Source organism: Trichosurus vulpecula, chromosome 8 (assembly GCF_011100635.1).
Source record: "Trichosurus vulpecula isolate mTriVul1 chromosome 8, mTriVul1.pri, whole genome shotgun sequence".
Taxonomy (NCBI): Eukaryota; Metazoa; Chordata; class Mammalia; order Diprotodontia; family Phalangeridae; genus Trichosurus; species Trichosurus vulpecula.
Window position 1 is genome coordinate 209,979,535 of NC_050580.1, and position 19,656 is coordinate 209,999,190.

Here is a 19,656-nt window from a genome sequence, read left to right on the forward strand (position 1 = left end):
GCTAGGATTACAACCAAAAATCAACTACCCAGCAAAACTGAGAGTACTCCTTCAGGGGAAATGGATATTTAATGAAATGAAGGACTTTCAAGCATTCCTGATGAAAAGGCCAAAGCTGAACAGAAAATTCAACATTCAAACACATGACTAAAAAGAAGCATAAAAAAGGTAAACATGATAGAGTAATTATAACAGACTCAATAAAATTGAACTGTTTACATTCCTATATGGGAAGATGATACATATAACTCAAGAACTTTATCATTATTAGGGCAGTTAAAAGGAGTTTACATAGACAGAGGGTATGGGTGAGTCAATTATGTTGGAATGATCTCCAAAAAAATAAAGGAGTAAGAAAAAGGGATGCATTGGGAGAAGGGAGAAGTAGAGTGGGGAAAATTTTCTTACATAAAATAGGCACACAAAGAGCTTTTAGAGTGGGGGCAAAAATGGGAGGTGGCATTTGGCAATGCTTGAGCCTACTCTCACTGGAATTGGTTCAAAGAGGGAAGAATACACACACACACACATACACACACACACACACACACACATTCAGTTGTGTATAGAAATGTAATTTACCCAGTAGGGAAATAGGAGGGGAAGAGAATAAGAGAAAAGAAGGTGGATTGTAAAAGGGAGGGCAGATTAAGGGAGGTAGCGGTTAGAAGCAAAATAGACTTTTGAGTGGGGGAAGGATAAAAAAGAGAGAAAGAAGAATAGAAAAAAATGGGACAGAGGGAAATACACAGTAATCATAACTGTGAACATGAAAGCTCACCCATAAAATGGAAGTGGAGAGTAGAATAGATTAGAAACCAGAATCCAACAATATATTGTGTACAAGAGACATTCTTGAAGCAGAAACACACACGTATGTGCACATGCGCATACATATACACACAGTTAAAATAAAGGGCTGGAGCAGAATCTAACATGCTTTGGCTGAAGTAGGAAAGGAAGGAAGCAATCATGATGTCAGACAAAGCAAAAGTAAAAACAGACTTAAATGAAAAGAGATAGGGAAACTGCATGTTGCTAAAGGGTAGACACAAGCAATATCCATAATTTTTATAGCAAGTTTCTCTGATAAACGCTTAATTTCTCAAATATATATTGAGTATAGAACTGAGGGAGATTTATAAAAAGAGCCATTCTTCAAATGATAAATGATCAAAGGAATTGAACAGGAAGTTTTCAGAAGAAGAAATAAAAACTATTTATAGTCATATAAAAATGCTCTAAATCACTATTGATTAGAGAAAAGCATGTTAAAACAACTCTGAGGTACCATCTCACACCTATCAGAAATGACAAATACTGGAGGGGATGAGGCAAAAATAAATATACTAATGAACTGCTGGTGGAGTAGTGAACTAGTCCAACCCTTCTGGAGAACAATTTGGAACTAGGCTATAAAAAGGGCTATAAAACTGTGCAAGGTCTTTGACCCAGCCATACTACTATTAGGTCAGTATCTTTAAAAGATCAAAGAAAAGGAAAAGGACCTACTTGTACAAAAATATTTATAGCGGCTCTTCTGGTGGTAGCAAAGAATTGGAAATTGAGGGGATGTTCATCAATTGCGGAATGGCTGAACAAGTTGTGGCATATGATTGTGATGGAGTACTATTGTGCTGTAAGAAATAGTGGGTGGTGGTTTTAGAAAAACATGGTAAGAACTATAAACTAGATGAACTGATGCAAAGTGGAGTGAGAAGAACCAGGACATCATTGTGCTAAGTAACAGCAACGTTGTGATGATGATCAACCGCGAAAGACTTGGCTACTCAGATCAATACAATGATCTGAGACAATTCCAAAGGACTTGAGCAAAAAATGCTATCTACCTCTAGAGAGAGAAACGATGAACTCTGAGTGCAAAGGAGATAGAGTTACCTCGCTTTCTTAATTTTTCTCACTTTTTTGGGGGAAACCCAGCTAATATGGAAATATGTTTTGCATGGTTTCACATTTATAATTCATATATTGCTTGCCTTCTCAGTAGGTATGGGAGGGAGGGAGAGAATTTGGAACTCAGAATTTTAAAAGAAAATAATGTTAAAAACTAAATAATAAGCTAAAAACAAAAAGGAAAGGGAAAAAATTGTGGTTAGACCTGAGCTCCCTTAGGAATATTATTTTGTCTGTTGTGTAGAGGATTAATTGAAGAGGAGAGCCACTGGAAGTAGGAAGCTGCCACAGTAACCCAAGCAAGAGGTGATAAAGGCCTGTGCTAGGGGGATAGCCACATGGAAAAAAAAGGATAGATGTGAGAGAAGTCACTGAGGGAGGAATAAAAGGACTTAAGAAATTATTAAATATCAGAGGAAAGTGAGGGCAAAGAGTTAAGGATTGTTTTGAGATTATGACCCAAGAGACAGAGGAGATGGTGATACCCTACACAGAAGTATGGAAGTTGGAGGAAGGATAGGTTTAGGTCGGTGGTAAGGGTGTGAAGAAAATGGATTGTGCTTCGGACATACTGGAGTTTGAGATGCCAGTAGAACATCTGGGAAGAGGTATCAGAGTGAGATATATAGATTTGGGGATCATCCGCAAATGAACCCATGGGAGCCAATGACAAGGTAAGGGGAAAGATCAATAAAAGTACAGAGTATAGACAAAGAAGAGAAGTAGGCCCAAGATAAAGCCTAGCAAAGGAGAATTAAAAGGACCAATTAGACAGGTAAAAGAAGGAAGTGTCACAAAAGCCAAGAGAGAATGTATCCAGCATCAAAAGCAGCAGAGAGGTTCAGAAAGATGAGGACAGAAAATAGCCTATCACATTTGGCAGTTAAAAAATCCTTGGTAACTTTGAAATGAATAATTTAAAATAAAAATGAGTTTTAGTTGAGTCAGGCTCAGAAGCCAAGTTGCAAAGGGTTGGGAAGCAAATGAATGGGGAATCAGTACAGGCAGTGAGGCTGACATTTTTTTTTTTTTGTAGTTTGATAGTAAAAGGAAGAGTTATAGTATGTGATTTTGAGGAGATGGTAGAGGAAAGTGGGGTTTTTCCCCTCCTTTTAAGAATGGAGTGTACCTCCATAATAGAGCATGTTTGTCTAACTCTTCACCTCCTTTCTTGCACATCAGTGAGTGTTGTCAGCAGAACCGAGGATTGTCAGAAGGACCTATGGAAATCCAACAAATTTTTAGCCAGAGATCACAGAAACAGCAACATCTGAGTTTGGACTTGGGAACTCTGGGAAAGAGAAAAAGGAAGGGGATCGATCTATCCTGCCACATGGAGGAGGCAGGCAAAAGAGGAACAGCATGATAGGTGCAATCCCTAGGCACCCTGCTCCCCTGCATCTTTCTTTGGGATGACATTGGGTAGCCATCATAGATAACAATGTGAAGGAGCTGAGGTGTAACCATCCAGCCGAACACTGATAGGAATGTTGGATAAGATGTAAATAAGAGAGATATAAGCTTTTGTTTCCTCCTCCCCCTCTGTGAAAGGGGGCCCAGCTAGGCCTTCTCTCTGTTAACTGTCTCCAATTTATCCTGTCTATAGCTTGTTTGTACATCACCTCCCCTAATGAACCTCTCGAGAGCAGGGACTGCCTTTTACCTTCGTATCACAAGCTTGGAGCAGTGCCTGGTATGTAGTAGGCTCTTAATAATGCCAACCGATAGACTTAGCTCAAAGCTCATATTCCCACTAAATCATTGAATGATTTCTTCCTCTTTCCCCTCCTTCTGGAAAAGGGAAGGAGATTATTCTATTCCTATTACTGGTACCTTGAACAACCAGTTTTTCTTCTCCAAAGATCTGTTTCCTTCTTGTTTAGAGGTTTATCCACCGAAGCCTGGGACCAGCATTATCACACCTGAAACCTCCCCCATCACTAGGGCATGGCTCAGCTCCATTTCTCCCTTACTCACAGGAGCTGAAAAAAGTTAATGATCCATACACAATTAATATCACAAGGATAGCTATGTGATAACGTATGTAATCTGCTACATTTTTAGGCAGAGGAGAAAGAAACAGTGAATAGAGTTTCATACATTGCAAAAACAAGGGTCCACTAGACAGGTAAACTAAACTTCAAGGAAGGAGAAGCCGGCAAGTAATGGTGGAAGATGAAAAAATCTGGAAGCGGCAGTGGGGAACAAGGACTAACTCTGTTCTGCTTCCTGAATTAGTATATCAGGGAACATGAATGAACAGCACCAGCTCTGAAGAGTGGCCAGAGAATAAGGTTTTTCTAGAGAGAGTAAGTTTTCCATGAGCACAAGATGGAAAGAGTGGGGATTTCATAGGACTTCATGGAAAGAGAAGTCTGAAGAAGAAAGAGACTAGGAAGGTATAAGGTTGAATTGGATAGGGGTGAGGGGGATTGGGGATAGGTTTTTGCCTTAGGAGATAGTGACATTGAATTAATTGTTAGGGGAACAGAAGTCTCATTCTAGACTTATGGCAGAAAGTACTAATTAACTGAGGGCTCTATCCTCTAATGTCTTGTGATGGAAGGGCAGCATTAACGAAAAGCTCTCTAAAAAACTGAAGGCTGGTAGCGACCAGGAGTTCAAGCGAGGGACCTGGGTCCCCAGCAGTCACACTAAGTTCATTTGTGCTACCAGCTCTGTAGCTATAAAGCACAATGTCTAGTGACAATACACACTCAAAAGGTATGCTATACATCGACTATGCAGGCCTGATAACCTTGGTCGGTCCTTTCAGTGGTAGGCATGGTGTCTAAATCTTTAGTCTTTTTTGGCACAGAGTGTTTATCCATGGTCCCAATGGAATTAGTTATTTGTCTTAGATACCAACTTTTCCAGGTATGGTACCTAAGGTTTGGTCTCCTTTCACCCGAATCTAACTACTACCCATGGAGTTGTTGCCATATTGAGAACCATCAGGTTGGTGGCTGGAGTGCAAGGGAAAAAAAAACATTTCACTACCAGAATTTTGCTTAGGGACCTAAACTTTAAATTTATGCCATGTTCCTCGTCTTTCTAATTTTAAACAGATGTTTAAATTCTGCTTTTGAATAGATTCTTAATCGGTCTTTATTAAGGACCTGGTATATTCCAGGCATGGTGCCTAGGGATACAAAGACAATTATGAAAAAGTCCTTCCCTGCAAGGAGCTTACATTCTTTTGGGAGATAGTATACATACATGGGCTCGTGTGTGTAAAATGGAGGGGCTGGCCGATGAGGGCCCAGGCATTAAAGCATGCTTGGATTTGTCTTTTGTTATGCAATATAGAAAATATTTTCAGTATTTATTGCCTGTTTCTAATCTGGAGACTGGGGGAAACCTGCTCCTGGTCATCAGTGATTGGGGAGCTAATGTTGGTTGGTAATGAGGAATCTTCTGATTGGCTAAGGAGCTAGGAAGACTGATGACTCAGAAGACAGAGCCAGAACTGAGTTCACATATACAAAAGGGCATGTTGCTCCCTTGCCCCTAGAATTTTTTCTTTCCTAATAGTGAGGAGGGCAAATGCGACACACCCCATCTAGGGATACTTCCCAACCCCCACTTGGACTGGTAGGCCAGAGCCCCAGAAGGCAGCTATCTCTTCTCTTAGGATTGTAGGGGGCAGACCTCTAACACTATAACGAATCTCCATCTGGTATGCTCTTTATTATCAGCCAGCCAGATTTAATTAGCTTTTAGAGATGGGTATATACAGAGATGTTACAAATGGTGGATACAAAAACATCACCCTAGAAGTCTGCAATGGATTTACCCCCAAGTACAGAGGGAAGGGAAAAAATAGATTTGAACTTAGGGAACGTCTGTGGCAAATGGGCAATTCAGAGCTCCTGATTTCTGGAAGTCCTTCTTTTTCCTTTTGGGATCCCAGTGAAATTCCCCTTAGGAGGATGTAGCTTCCTGCTAAGGCTTGACGGTTTGATACCCTTGCAGAGTTCTAAAGATGTCCTTCTCTCCACCCTTAAGAGGCCACACTCTCTGAAGCAGATTTTTTTTTTTTGTTGGTGGGTCTAGTTTGCCTTCTTTCAGCTCCTGGCTGGATGCATCGATATTTTCTAGTCTTCTCAATAACGTAGTTGTTAGATGGAGGAGGAGGAAATTGTATGATGCTTCCTTTGGACTCACTTCCCCATTTCCTCCCATGCTACTACCTTCTGGTTATAGGTCCTTAAATGTTCCGAAAGCTCAACTCTTCAAGCAGTAGTTAGAATCTCCTTCTCTGATATACATAGGTCCAAAGATATGTAATTCTTTCAGCCCATGCTACTACCTTCTGGTTATAGGTCCTTAAATGTTCCGAAAGCTCAACTCTTCAAGCAGTAGTTAGAATCTCCTTCTCTGATATACATAGGTCCAAAGATATGTAATTCTTTCAGCCATTTCTAATACTTTTTTATCATAAAAGTACTTCACTCCTTCCAAAGTTGTTTAATTATACCAGAGGTGGGGAACCTGTGGCCTCAAGGCCACATGTGTCCCTCTAGAGGTCCTCAAGTGTGGCCCTTTGACTGAATTCAAACTTCACAGAACAAATCCCCTTAATAAAAGGATTTGTTCTGTAAAAATTGGACTCAGTCAAGAGGCTGCACCCAAGGACCTAGAAAGCCATATGTGGCCTCAAGACTGTGGGTTCCACACCCCTGAATTAAACTGTTCCAGGCAGTTTTCAAAGGAAGGAATCTAAGCTATAAGTAGTTTAGTAATGAAAATTAAAGCTACCCTAAGAGTCTACTTTGTACTCATCAGATTCACAAAAGTCACATAATAGAAACAGATAAAAGCTAAGGGGCAGTGGGAAAATAGGCACAATAATGCACTGTGGGTAGAACTTGAACTGAACTAGCCATTCTGGAAAGTAATTTGGAACTATACCCAAATAAGTATTAAATTGTGTATGCTCTTTGATAGAAAAGAAAGAAGAAAAGGACCTGTATGTACAAAAATGTTTGTAAAGGCTCTTTCAGTGGTGTCACATGAGGGGATGCCTAGGAATTGGGGCACCCAATTTAAATTTAACTTAAACTCTTGTTTAATAAATCATATTATACGACTGTAATGGAAGAGATTGTTGGAAGAGATGGCTTCGGAATAAATTGGGAATACATGAATGAAATGATACAGAGTAAGGTAAGTATAACCAGGAGAATAATTTGTGCAATAACATTGCAGAGACAAATAACTTTTAAATACTTAAGAACTGTGATCAAGTAATGACCATCCACGATTCTAGAGTACCAATGATAAAGTACGTTTATTACCTCCAGACAAAGAGATGATGGACACAAGATGCAAAATGAGACATACAGTTTTGGATGTGGTCATTATGGGAATTCATTTTTCTTGATTATGCATCTATTTTGCACATTTACAAAGGTTTTATTTTCTTTCCCCTTCTACTTTCAATGGGGTGGGGGATATAGGAGGGAGATAACATAAATGCTTATTAATTGAAAAAAATTTTAACTAGCTTGTTCACACCTAATTCAAACCTTTGATCAATAAAAGCATCTAAGAGTTGTAAATACCTCTTTTGTACCTTTGATCTGATCGGTTCTATAAAAATAAAATAAGCGCTCTCATCTGATAAAATGTATGATAGAACAAAACATTTTGTTAGTTATAGCAACTGGGACTAGAGCGTGAGATAACCTCCTTTCCACAGCAGTTACTTAAGCCATGAAGGCAAGGAAAGGAGCAATGGCTGCCTGATGCCCAACTTGACCATCACTGTCTATTTCTTTTATGTTTATTCTTTCCCGATATTAAATGAGGAAGTATCATGAGAGTAGAATTCCCAGGTAACCAGTGAGAATGGAAGAGCCATCAGATTCGTTGCTCCTACCAAAATGGTAGCCAAATCCGATAAGAAGCTAGTACCACAACTGAATGACCTTCTTGACCAGACCCAGTAGTAGAGAAACCTGTCACCTAAGACAACTTGGCCTTGTAAGGAGCCAGCCTAACTGGGCTCCAACATCTCACACTGAAGCCAACTTGGTAAGGATTATACCAAGGAAGAAAAGAACTCCCAGAAGCAAAATACACAAGGTACCCCCTTGGCTTCCCTAGATGTGTGTCACTACCTTTGTTAAGGTAGCTTGAACCCATTCTCCCCAGTGACTGAGTGTGTGTGCGTGTGTGTATGTGTGTGCGTGTAAGGGTTGGGGTGCTAATTTTGTAACTACACTTCTTGTCATACCTTCTCACTAAAACTCCCCCCCCCCCACCTTTTTGTTATAAAAACTAACATGCCAACCAGTTAACACTGGGAAACACACTAGATGGTGACTTGTGAGTGTCACAACCCTTCACAGTTACACCTAGAATACTGAGAAGAGAAGTATTTTCCCCTTCAAGAGACTAACTTGCTAGCCCAGTGCCAAGAAAACGCTAAAAGGGTCTTGAAATGTTGGACATGACTGAAAAATGACTAAATAACAACAGAGGGGGAAGGGTAGAAGCCCTAAGGCACAAAACTGGAGATTGCAGAGCTAGAGGTAAGCACATCATATGGGCTGAGGGAGTTGGGGCCTCTGGGGAGGACATAGTGTGGCCTTGGAGATGATGCAGGTAGACAGCTCTTCCCGCAAGCGTACTGAGAGACAAGCAAAGTTGGGGGAAGAGAAGCAGTCACCCCTGCAGCAGTGACTGGTGTAGCAGGAGGGAATCACCAGGAAGACCAGATACTGTGATGACAAGAAAAGAATTTCAGAATTGATGAAACAGTCCATGCTACTGAAAACAGGACTAGTGATAGGTCTTCTCTCCTCTCCCATTCCATGCCCCCACCCCCAATCTATTTGTTCCTCAGTCTCCATTTCCCAATAGTTTGTTTTGTTGTTGTTTTAAACTGGGTTCTCTAAGATAAATGTGATTAACTATTGCTGATCTATGTGTTTCATTACTCATATGAAAAAGGGAGAAATAGAGGGTAAATGCTTCAAAGTTTGCTAGCAAGATTCTTTTAACTGTTGGAGGAAACATTCCTTGGCATGGGGGTGCATTGTGAACAAAGAAGAATTTTTGATTCATGCTCCTGTAATTTCCCAGACTAGGGCTCAGATCACTTCTGGGCAAATTTGTCAACAATTTTACTGGGGAGAGTTGTGGTGGTGGAACAAGAGTTGTGACTAAGCTGGCATTGGCATGGGAAGTAACAACCAGATCGTTATGTTTTCCCACTGTTTCTCCTCCACAGTTGGTTTGAAAAGAAAATCACACCATGCCCCAAGGGGGTAGAGCCAAATTAGAGAGAAAAACCACATCCAAAGGGTAGGACAGAAGGAGTGGCTGGGAAATAGTAACCCAACCTACACAAAGGCAAGGACCAGAAAGAGGGAATTACTAGCCTTCTCCTCCTTAGTCTAGCCTAGCAGTCAAGCTACTACATGGCTAGATAGTAATAATAATGAATTGTTACCCTTGACATATTACATTACTGATGTGTGAATAGTTGCCCTTGGTCATGACATTTCCCATGCTTGGAATCAGTTCTCCCAACAGCCCTGTCAGTGAGTATCCTCAGTAGTCCACTGACATACTACCTCCTTAGTGATGGGCTATCTCCACTCATCCTGATCTATATCTGGCCATTGGACTCAGATGGCTCTGGAAGTGAGAGTGAAGCTGCTGACTTTGCATGGCCCCACCTCACTCAAATCCAAGTCACTTGCAAGTCATGGCATCATCTTCCCGATGTCATGATCCTCTTCAAGAATGAAGGACAAACCACAACCACTTTCTTGGTATACTCTCCATGACAATCTCCTTGGTGAAAGTATTTTCTTCCTCCTCACATTTCTTGTAGCAAGTCAGCCCTTTCCTATGAACTTGTCCTATCTCCTGTACTATAGTTACCTGTGTCTGTGTCTTTCCTTTCCATTAGCCGATGAGCCTTGAAAGCTCGGTTTATATTTTTTATTTATAACTTTATGTACCTAGAACAGTCCTTTTACACATAGCAAATGGTTAACTAGTTTTCTGAAATCAATAGTAATTATAACTTTAGGCTGATCATTATGTTCTTTTCCAGTTCTTCCTGCTCCTATAAAAACTAATTTGCAAAACTTATTTGCTAAAGCTCAAGATACAATATGAAGCAAAGAATGAAGTCAAGCAGGGTTGAATGTAAGAATGTTGTACGAACAGAGCTTCAAAAATAATTATAGGGCTCATAAAAAAAAAGAGATAGGCAAAGAACCATAGAGTCTCAATAGTTGGAAGAGAGCTCAAAGGCCATTTCATCTAGCCTATATCTACTATTCATCAGGGTCCCCTATAATATCCCTGGATAAGCAGCCATGTAGGTTTCACTTAAAAGCACCTATTGAAATAGGAGAATCTCAAGGCAGCCTATCACTCACTTGGACAACTGTAATGCTTAGGAAGCTTTTCCTTATATCAAATTGTAAGTATACCTCACTGTAACTTCTACCCTAGTTCTGTTTTATAAGGTTAAGCAGAATAAGTCAAATACTTCTTACATCTAAGTTCTTTAAACACTTAACGGAGAGTGTCATTTTCCTCCGGATCTTCCCTTCTCCAGGCTAAACATTTCAAGTTCTTTGAATCATTCCTCATATGGCATAGTCTTTAAAAACAAAACGTTGTTTTTAGGGAGTCCAGTGATTTCTAAATTAGGTGGTTTTTAAAAAATATATCAAATACTTTACATTTTATTTTGTTAATCTTTTGATTTTGTCCTAATTTTTCCTTATCTCAGTCATTTATTTCTGTCTGACCTGTTCTAATTTTAGGGAATCCATTTCTAGAGTAAAAATCCATTTTGTTAACTATTTATTCACCCACAATTCTTTCCTTAACTTTAATTTCATTTTAAAACTCTTGCTTCATTCCTTCTCGTAATCAACATAATTCCCGTAGAAAAATCCATTTTTTCTTTTTATCCTCTTCGTAGTTGTTACAGAGTTTCTCTCCAGATCGGCAACAATTTTTAATACTGATGTCTTTTTTGGTTTGCTCATCTCTCCAGCTTTAGTTCTTGAATCGGAGTTTTATGCCAGAGATAGGCTCTGCCCTTGCTGCACTTTCCAGTGGGGGTGGTTAGCCTTGCTTGGTTTTGCCCCAAGTCTCCTGGATTTCTGCACTGACTTCTGGAAAAGGTTAAGGCCCTGTGGACCTCTGAGATTTAGAGCACTGTCATCTCTCAGGACAAAATTCTAGAAATCTTGAACCCTTCATCGTCTTGGTCCATAAATGTTCCCCACTGTATGTTTACCATTACCTTGGGGCTTTCTTGAAGTAGCTCTTAGGTTCTTTTTGCCTCTGAATAGAAAACCTTGCAGGCTACATGTTTCTCTGGCCCTTCTTTGGTTGTGCTAAGAGGTTATGGGCTTATTTGCCCAAGCTGCCTCTAGCTTTGTTGGCAGCCTCCTCTCCTATGGCTCATGCTAGCCAACTTATTGTACAGTTCTAACTTAGTGTAGTTTCTTATTGGATTTCTTGACCATTAATCTAGTGTGAATTTCAGTCTTTTTCCAGATTAGGAGTTGGTAAATTGGTCAGCCTGTCCCCATTCATACAGCCATCTTGGCTGAATTCTATATGACATAGACTTGAGGACCCTCAACATCCCAGACCCAACTTATTAAAGTCCTCGGTAAAATGTGGTACGTGGAACAAATGACAGTACTGCCCCCTCCCCCCAAAAAAGGTCTGATTAGGACAGTGTAGAGCAGGACTATTATTTCCTCTATTAATTATACTATGCCTCTCAATTCTTTCCACTAATCTCATCCAACAGTAGTTTTGTCTGGTTGCTGTATCATTGCTGGCTGACCAGATACTCCTATACGGGATATAGAAACTCAAACTTGTGAGAAACATGCTCCTTCTCTCCTTCCCCACTTGTCTTCACCGATTAGTTTCCCAAGCAGCAATCTAAGGCTGCTAAGGACACATAGCTTCTTTAAGCAGACTGTGCCTAAGTGTTTTTTCAATACCCTTAAGTTATTGGGAGTGGGGCATAAGAAGCAGTGGTTTCCAACTGGGCAATGTTCCCAAACATTTCCTTGTGGCCATGGCCCTGAATTGTGTGTGAGATTGATGACTTAAGGCCAGCAGTACAAATGGTAAAACATTTAAGGATGCAGCATGCAATTGGAGAGGGGGAAAAAGTAGGACTTTATTAAAATGTTGACAGAATCCTAACATGGCTAGATTCTTCGTGATGCCATCTGGCCTCCCTATATTCAAAATTTAGATTTTTTTTCCCATTCTGTTCATTTATGATTCATTGACTGGTAGACTAAGCTGTGTTGGGATAGAAATCAATTAAGTTCTACCAGAAAGATCAAAAAGACATTTTCTTATTAAGACTAGAATCAACTTAGAACTATAAGCTTTGGTATTTGTATATAAGCTGCCACTGTCATCTGCTGAAAAATCCTGAATTAGCAATGACTATTGATCAATGAAAAGTGATGTCTTGGCAGAACCCACAAAAGCTATAATTTTAAATTCAAAATGTGAACCGGTAAGCTCAAGAGTCTCAAAATGTTATATTTCTAGAAATTACCTCCTACAAAAGACCCTCTAAAATTTGGGAATGACGGGAATTACTTAGATATCAGAGAGAACCTCCCCTCCCATCTCCCCGTCAGAAAGGTCAAGTAGCTTAGACTAGGTAATCTTTGAAGTCCCTTCTTGCTCTTCAGTTCTATGATTATTCATTTCTATTTCCAGGAATGATACTAAATTGAGTAATTTTAAGAAAGTCAGTAGTCCACCACACATTCACAAATATTTAGTTTTAACAACTAGAAGATGTGAACTTTTAAGAATCACTCAGCTCATTAAACATATCAAGAAAGGCTTATGAAGATTTACCCATGGAAAAATATGCATTTAAACCTTTGAACAATCCAAAAGTTTCTCCAAAACTTTTTACTGACTTAATTCCTCTTTTTCAAAAATAAAAACAAACAAGATGATTCAGTGGTACAGTCCTAGGCAGAAAGACAAAACAGCATGTGTTACAGATTCAGAAAATTCTTACCTTTGGGTTATATTCTGCATTTTTAGCATGCAAAGCTATTTTCTTCAAATCTAATTTACAAGCCAGGTTTACAGTGGATACAATGTTCCTAGAAAAGTAAAGCAACATGTAACTGTCAAGTGAAAAAAAGCAAAAAAGTGCAACACTATTTTAAAATAAGTTTTATGAGCTGATAACTTCAAGATTACTCTTTGTAGCAGGTCATAAACATTCAGTTATTTCTTTCATAAAAAGAGTACTTAGTACTTAAGTTGGTGTAGTGGATAGAGCACTGGGCCTGGAGTCATGAAGATGAGTTCAACTATGACCTCAGACACTTACTAGCTGCACGATCCTGGGCATGTCACTTAACCACTTCTGCCTCAGTTTCTGCAACTGTTAAATGGGGATCATAGGGACAGCTAGGTGGTGCAGTGAGTAGAGCACCAGCCCTGGAGTCAGGATGACCCGAGTTCAAATCTGACCTCAGACACTTGACACACTAGCTGTGTGACCTTGGGCAAGTCACTTAACCCCAATTGCCTTGCCTTCCCCCCTCCAAAAAACCCCCGAATAAATGGGGATCATAAAAGCCTCTATCTCACAGAATTATTGTGAGGATCAAGTGAAATAATATTTGTAGAGTTCCTGACACACAGTAGGCACTTAATAAATGCTTTCTCTCCCTTTGTGTTAAGGTTTTGTTTCTTTTTTTTTTTTGGATGGGGGAAGGCAGGGCAATTGAGGTTGACTTGCCCAAGGTCACACAGCTAGTACGTGTCAAGTGTCTGAGGACAGATTTGAACTCAGATGCCCCCGACTCCAGGGCCAGTGTTCTACTCACTGTGCCACCTAACTGCCCCAAGGTTTTTTTTTTTTTAAGAATTATTCGAGGTGTGTAATATTGAACCTAGACATAGAGTCTCTGAACAGCATACTTAAAAAATAGAAAAGCACAAAAAACCCCACTTGAATCTCTGTTGAATCCTTTGCATTTCATGGCTTTTCTCTCTAGTAAGAGCTACTTCTAAACGCAATGACCAGCTCACCACACTGAAGGTACATTCTACTATTATCTATAAGAAATGATGAGCAGGCAGATTACAGAAAAACCTTGACTTACATGAACTTATGTCAAGTGAAGTGAGCAGAACCAGGAGAACCTTGTGCACAGTAACAGCAACATTGTGCTATGATCAAATATGATAGACTTAGCTCTTCTCAGCAATGCAATGATCCAAGACAATTCCAAGGGACTCATGATGGAAAATGTTGACCACATTGAGAAAAAGAACTATAAAGTCTGAATGCAGATTGAAACATACTATTTTCACTTTTTTTTTGTTTTGTTTTGTTTTTTCCTTTGTCATGGTTTTTCCGTTTTGTTCTGAGTCTTCTTTCACAACATGACTAATGTGGAGACATGTTTAACATGACTGTACATGCATGACCTATATCGGATTGCTTGATGTCTTGGGGAGGGAAGGGAGGGAGGGAGAAAAATTTGGAGTTCAAAATCTTACAAAGATGAATGTTGAAAACTATCTTTACATGTAATTGGAAAAAAAAATACTATTAAGTAAAAAAAAAAAAAAAGAAGGTCCATCCTTTTTCCAAGCGATTTTCCTTCAGGATACAAATAAATGGATTTAATTCATAAATTTGCTAAATGTTCTTTTAATTTAGGATAATAGGACCAAAGCTGGAAGGAACCTAAGAACTCATCTAGTCTAAACTATTTTATAGATGAGGGAGTAGGGCAGAGGGGGGTTAAGTAGCCCAAAGTCATACAAGGAATAAATAGCACAGACCAGATTTCAAATCCAGCACTTTTTACTGTGTCATGTAATATAATCACACCAGTTCTTGGCTATTTGGATAGTCAGATGAACTTGGGGGTTGGAAGATCCAAGTTTGAATCCCACTTCAGACACCTAACTATGTTCCTGGACCAAGTCTCTTTGCCTCTCTCCCAGCCTCATCTTTAAAATGGATAACAGCCACTGCTTCATGGTGTTGTTGGAAGTTATCTCAATGAGATACCAACTATAAAGTGCTTTGCAAAGCTTAATATCCTGTATAACTCTTGCTATTGCTAATTCTCTACCTAGTGGGTACAAATGGGAAATACAACCAAATAGTACCATCACCTAAAGTCATAAATCATTACTAGAAGAAGCATTGAACCTAGACTTGCTATTCCTACACTGTTTTAATCTTAAAATAGGAATTAGTGCCCTGTAAGACAATGTACAATACATGCATGGGGTGGTAAACACGTTAAAAGACTTACTGCAATTGGGGAACTATTCCAGAGCCTTCTGAAACAGGGGTCATTGGCATTAGTGGAGTCATGGATGCCAAAGGAAAGAGGCCAGAGCTAGAATTCTTTGGAGAAGGCAGAGTTGAATTTTCATCTGATAGTGGGTTCAACCCAAAATTTGACAAACTGAAGTTGTCTGTGCAAATGCCACCCCTGTTCTTCTCACGTAGTGACTGTAACTTAGATAGATCTCCTTGTATTTCATGGTTTCCTTCTACTTCTTGTTTCTTTTCAGTGAGAATCTGCTCTGTGTTGTCTTGGTTAAGTTCATCTGGCAGGAAGCTAAGGTCCACAGACGAAAAATCAGTAGAAGGTTCTTTGGAAGATTCAGGATGAGAAGCAAAAGTCTCTTGATTAGATGAAATATGCAAGTATGAATCATATGGCACAATAGGGCTGAAGAGATGAGAGCTGGTAGAGGCAAGCTCATCCTATTTTTTTTTTGGTAGAGGGAGAAAAAAAATAATAAAATCCAATGTGTTATATCGTAATATAACATCTGTAATGAAGGACAGAGGCATAGTACAATATTTATTTAATTAATTAGGGGATTCTAACTTGGGGTTTGTGACCTTATTTTTTAAATATTCTGATAATCTTTATCAATCTAATCAATTTCCTTTGCAATATTTTATTTTATGCATCTAAAAACACTGTTCTAAGATAGGGTCCATTGGTTTCACCAAACTCCCAAAGAGGTCCGTGAAACAAAAAAGGTTAAGAACCTCTTAATTGTAGGTTTTCAATATACTTTAAATATTGAAATTCTAGATTTAGAAGGGACCTTAGGTATTACTCAGTCTAATGCCATTTGAAGTTAAGAAAACTGAGCTCTTTTGGTTAAGAGGGGGAAAAAACCAATCACTCCCAAAGAGTTCCCAAGACTTGAAAAACCAAATGTCTCCCTTGCATTGGCAAATCAAGTGCCAATTTCAAAACAAGTGTTACTGTGTATATAGAATTTAACAACTATTGCTGATCTGTGCATAATAAAGGAAAACATTTTATTATATTTCTCAAAGTTAAATTGTTGAAAAACAAGCTTGTACCAAAGGGTTTTAAGAATACATTTCTTTAACAGAGATTTGTAACCTTTTTTATGTATTATGGATCTCCTGGGCAGTCTGCTGAAGTCTTTGGATGCCTTGCCAGAATACTGCTTTAAAATGAATTTTAAAAATACATAGAATTAGGAGGACACCAATCATACTGAAATAGTTATCAATTTTTTTTAAAAAGGTACAAAGACCCTAGGTTAAGAATCACTGTTTAGAATGTAGAGCAGCCAGTTAGAATTTACTCTTCAGTGCTCACATAAACGCAAATAAAAAGCAAAAGCCAGTGCAGATTTAAAAAAAAAAATCCGTTAGTCAAAGATAACAGGGCAAAAAACATTGCTACGTTCAGAGTGCATCAGAGAACTATAGTTTGTTGGTTTTGAAGAAAAGCACAACAACCACAGAAGAGTCCATAGATTAAAAAAAAATCCCTCTTCTATTAAACTGGTTGGTCTTAGTTCTGGGTAAAGGGAAGGAAGAGCTAAGACATCCCTAAATAGAAAACATAAAAAGCTGTTTGCCCCCACCCCCAAACTGCCTCGTAAGTATTAAAGCTCCTTAGACAACGACCAAGTTATAACAGCTAGCATTTCTGGAGAGGGTGACCGGAGAAAACTGCTGTAAGGAGCACTTTCACAGAAAATAAACAGTCGTGGTTCACAAAGTGTAGTGAGGTTAGTCTCCCTCCTTTCACAGTTTCACAGACGTTCTAACTTTTGACCCTGCTGGGCAGAATGGAGGATAACTTGGGATTCGGAACAGCAGGAGAAAGGCCAATTCCCAAGGCATCCCTGCTTCTCCCAGCTCCAGATCCGGAGCGCTGGACAAACAGTAGCCGGACCTGCTCAAAACTTGCAAACACCAACCCAGCCAGCCACAGAAGCCAGTGCTAGCTAGGAGCGCAGGGAATCTGGTCGTTCTTTGGGAGAAGGTGGCAGAGTTTGCCCCCGACTCACCTGATTCATGCACTGGTCTAAGTAAATCTCTAGGTATGGTTCCTCTTCCATTAGGATAAGGAGTGGACTCGGAGTCAGTTTAGGAATCGGGGGTGGGGATAGAGGGGTCGTCAAGCGAAGCTGCAATATGTTATCACGGGCTTGGCTCGTGGGCGCAGGTCCCGCGGCTCCTAGGGGTGTGCGCCTAGAATAACTAGCACCCAGTGTGAGAGACCACCAGTTGGGGCAAATGAAACAATCAGGGTTGTCTAGGAGCACAACGCTTTACCCGTCAGTAATCAAGGTTGATAAAATGGGGCTGTTTGCAGGGTCGTGTCACGGAAAAAAACGTGCTGTGTTATCACTTCGCTGTGGTCTGTAGAGTACTGCCCACGCTCCCTTTCCTCCCTCCCCCCCTTTCTTTTCCCCTTTTTCTTTTTCCCCTCCCCATGCCTCCCTCTCCTCACTCAGTTACTCTACCAATTTGAGATCTTGAGTTAGTTTAAAAGGGTTACCTGAGGATTATTAACAGTGACTTGATTATGGTTCTATAGACAAGTGCACACACTTTTATAAATTTTCTTATACTAAAAAAAAAATTAAAAGGTAACAACTTCCTTTCTTATTACACTTTTTCTAATGACCATCATTTTTTTTTCTAATTTGCAGTTGCCAGTTGCTGATTCTGGTCTAAGGCCTCTGTTCCTGATGCAAGGAGCAGGAAGAAGTGTGGCAAGGGGTGCAAGGGTGAAGATGGTTAAGAACTCGGTGAATGCAAGAAGTTCCTCTATCGTAATGCATGCATGTGTATATAGGTATACACACACACATATACATGTACACATATGTATCTGTAGTATGCTTCAGTAATCACTTCTTACTCAAGAGCTTTCCCAAAGTATACAAATTTGTGCTTTCAACCAACCAAATAAAAACCTCTTATAAATCTTATTTTCATGAAATAGATACACACATATACATATGTATATAGTTATACATAGCTATGATGTATGTGATGTATACTTATATGAGTATTGTTCAGAAAATACAAACCATCCATCAACTTTTCCTTGAAACCAACATTTCCTTCTTTAAAAGATTGGCTTCATAAAAGGAGATACTGCAGCTAAGAAAGCAGGATAATTTGATCCCTGCAGGAGAGCTGCAAAGGAGATCCTGTTAAGAAAATCTTGAAAGGCTGCTGCAGATCAGGGGAACTAACATATGTATGTGCCTGGAAAGCCAGAGGCTAGTTGAGATGGATTTCTTTGGGGGAGCTAGGTGGGCAGTAGATAGAGCAACAGCCCTGGAATCAGGAGGACCTGAGTTCAAATGCTGCCTCAGAGACTTGACATTTACTAGCTGTGTGACCCTGGGCAAGTCACAACTCCTGATTGTCTTGCCAAAAAAAACAAAAAAGATTTCTTCGAGGGGAGAACCAGAGAAGTATGTTCATTTCCCAGCAGTGGTTTGGCTTCAAGAGCAAAACAGAGAAACAGAAATATAAAAAGCCTTACTTTTATAGCAATCAAAAAATGTAGAGCAAGCACTACATGAGTTGCAATGAAATAAAGCAGAGGATGTTGTTAAAATATATTTTAAAAATTCTAAAGAAAACTGCTTTGCGAGTAATTCCTCAGAAATACAGGGTGGACTCCTTAGAAAACCATTAAATTGGACCTTTAGTCAAATCTCAGAAGTGATCTAGTCCAGGACTCATTTTTGTTTTATCTTATTTATTTTTTTGAGACTGGATCTCCCTAACTCAACCAGGCTGAAGATGCAGTAGCCACTGATGAAGTCAGCCCTGCTACTATCGATCAGAGCTTTGACTTAATCCTTTTCTAACTTCTTCTGTGGCAGCCTGGTGCCTCTTGGCTTCCTGGAGCCTTACAATATTGGTCCTAGACTTCAGTGTAGGCATCCAACTGTCTTAGACCACTGCAGCTAATAACTCTTATGTTCAAGCAACCTGCCAGCCTCAGCCTTCTTATTAGCAGGGATTATGAGCATGTGCCACCACAATTAGATTTCATTTTACATATAAGGATACTGATGTCTGGAGACCCATCCCTTAGTAACTTACTGAAAGTCACAAAAGTAGCAAGTGAGTGTCAGAACTCCAGCCTAGGTCTGGTGACTCTTAACTTCTGTGTTCTTTCTTATGAATTAGTAAACAAAATAGACCAATTATAATCAGAATGGCCTTTGTTTTTTTTGAGTGACTCAATTTATCTCAGTGAGCTTTACTAGGTGCTAAGCCCCAGGCCCAAACCCCATTAGGTGTTAACATAATCCATGTGGATGTGAACCTTCCAGGGTCCTAAGGGGAGGGGCCAACTCAAGAACCAATCACCAGAACCTGAGCTCTGCTGATTCAGATGATGT

The 19,656-nt window shown here is 39.6% G+C and overlaps 1 protein-coding gene across 1 annotated transcript in view; it reads right to left on the reverse strand.

The window, feature by feature from the left end:
• The window catches only part of TBPL2 (TATA-box binding protein like 2), a 71,831-nt gene extending 54,491 nt beyond the window's left edge, over nt 1–17,340 (reverse strand). Inside the window, exons 1-3 of the mRNA XM_036737063.1 lie at nt 17,290–17,340; nt 15,246–15,706; nt 12,974–13,061 (exon numbers count right to left, since the gene is read on the reverse strand). Of these exons, the coding sequence (XP_036592958.1) occupies nt 12,974–13,061; nt 15,246–15,706; nt 17,290–17,340 (600 nt within the window). The remainder of the gene's footprint in view (nt 1–12,973; nt 13,062–15,245; nt 15,707–17,289) is intronic.
• Between the last annotated feature and the right edge of the window lie 2,316 nt (nt 17,341–19,656).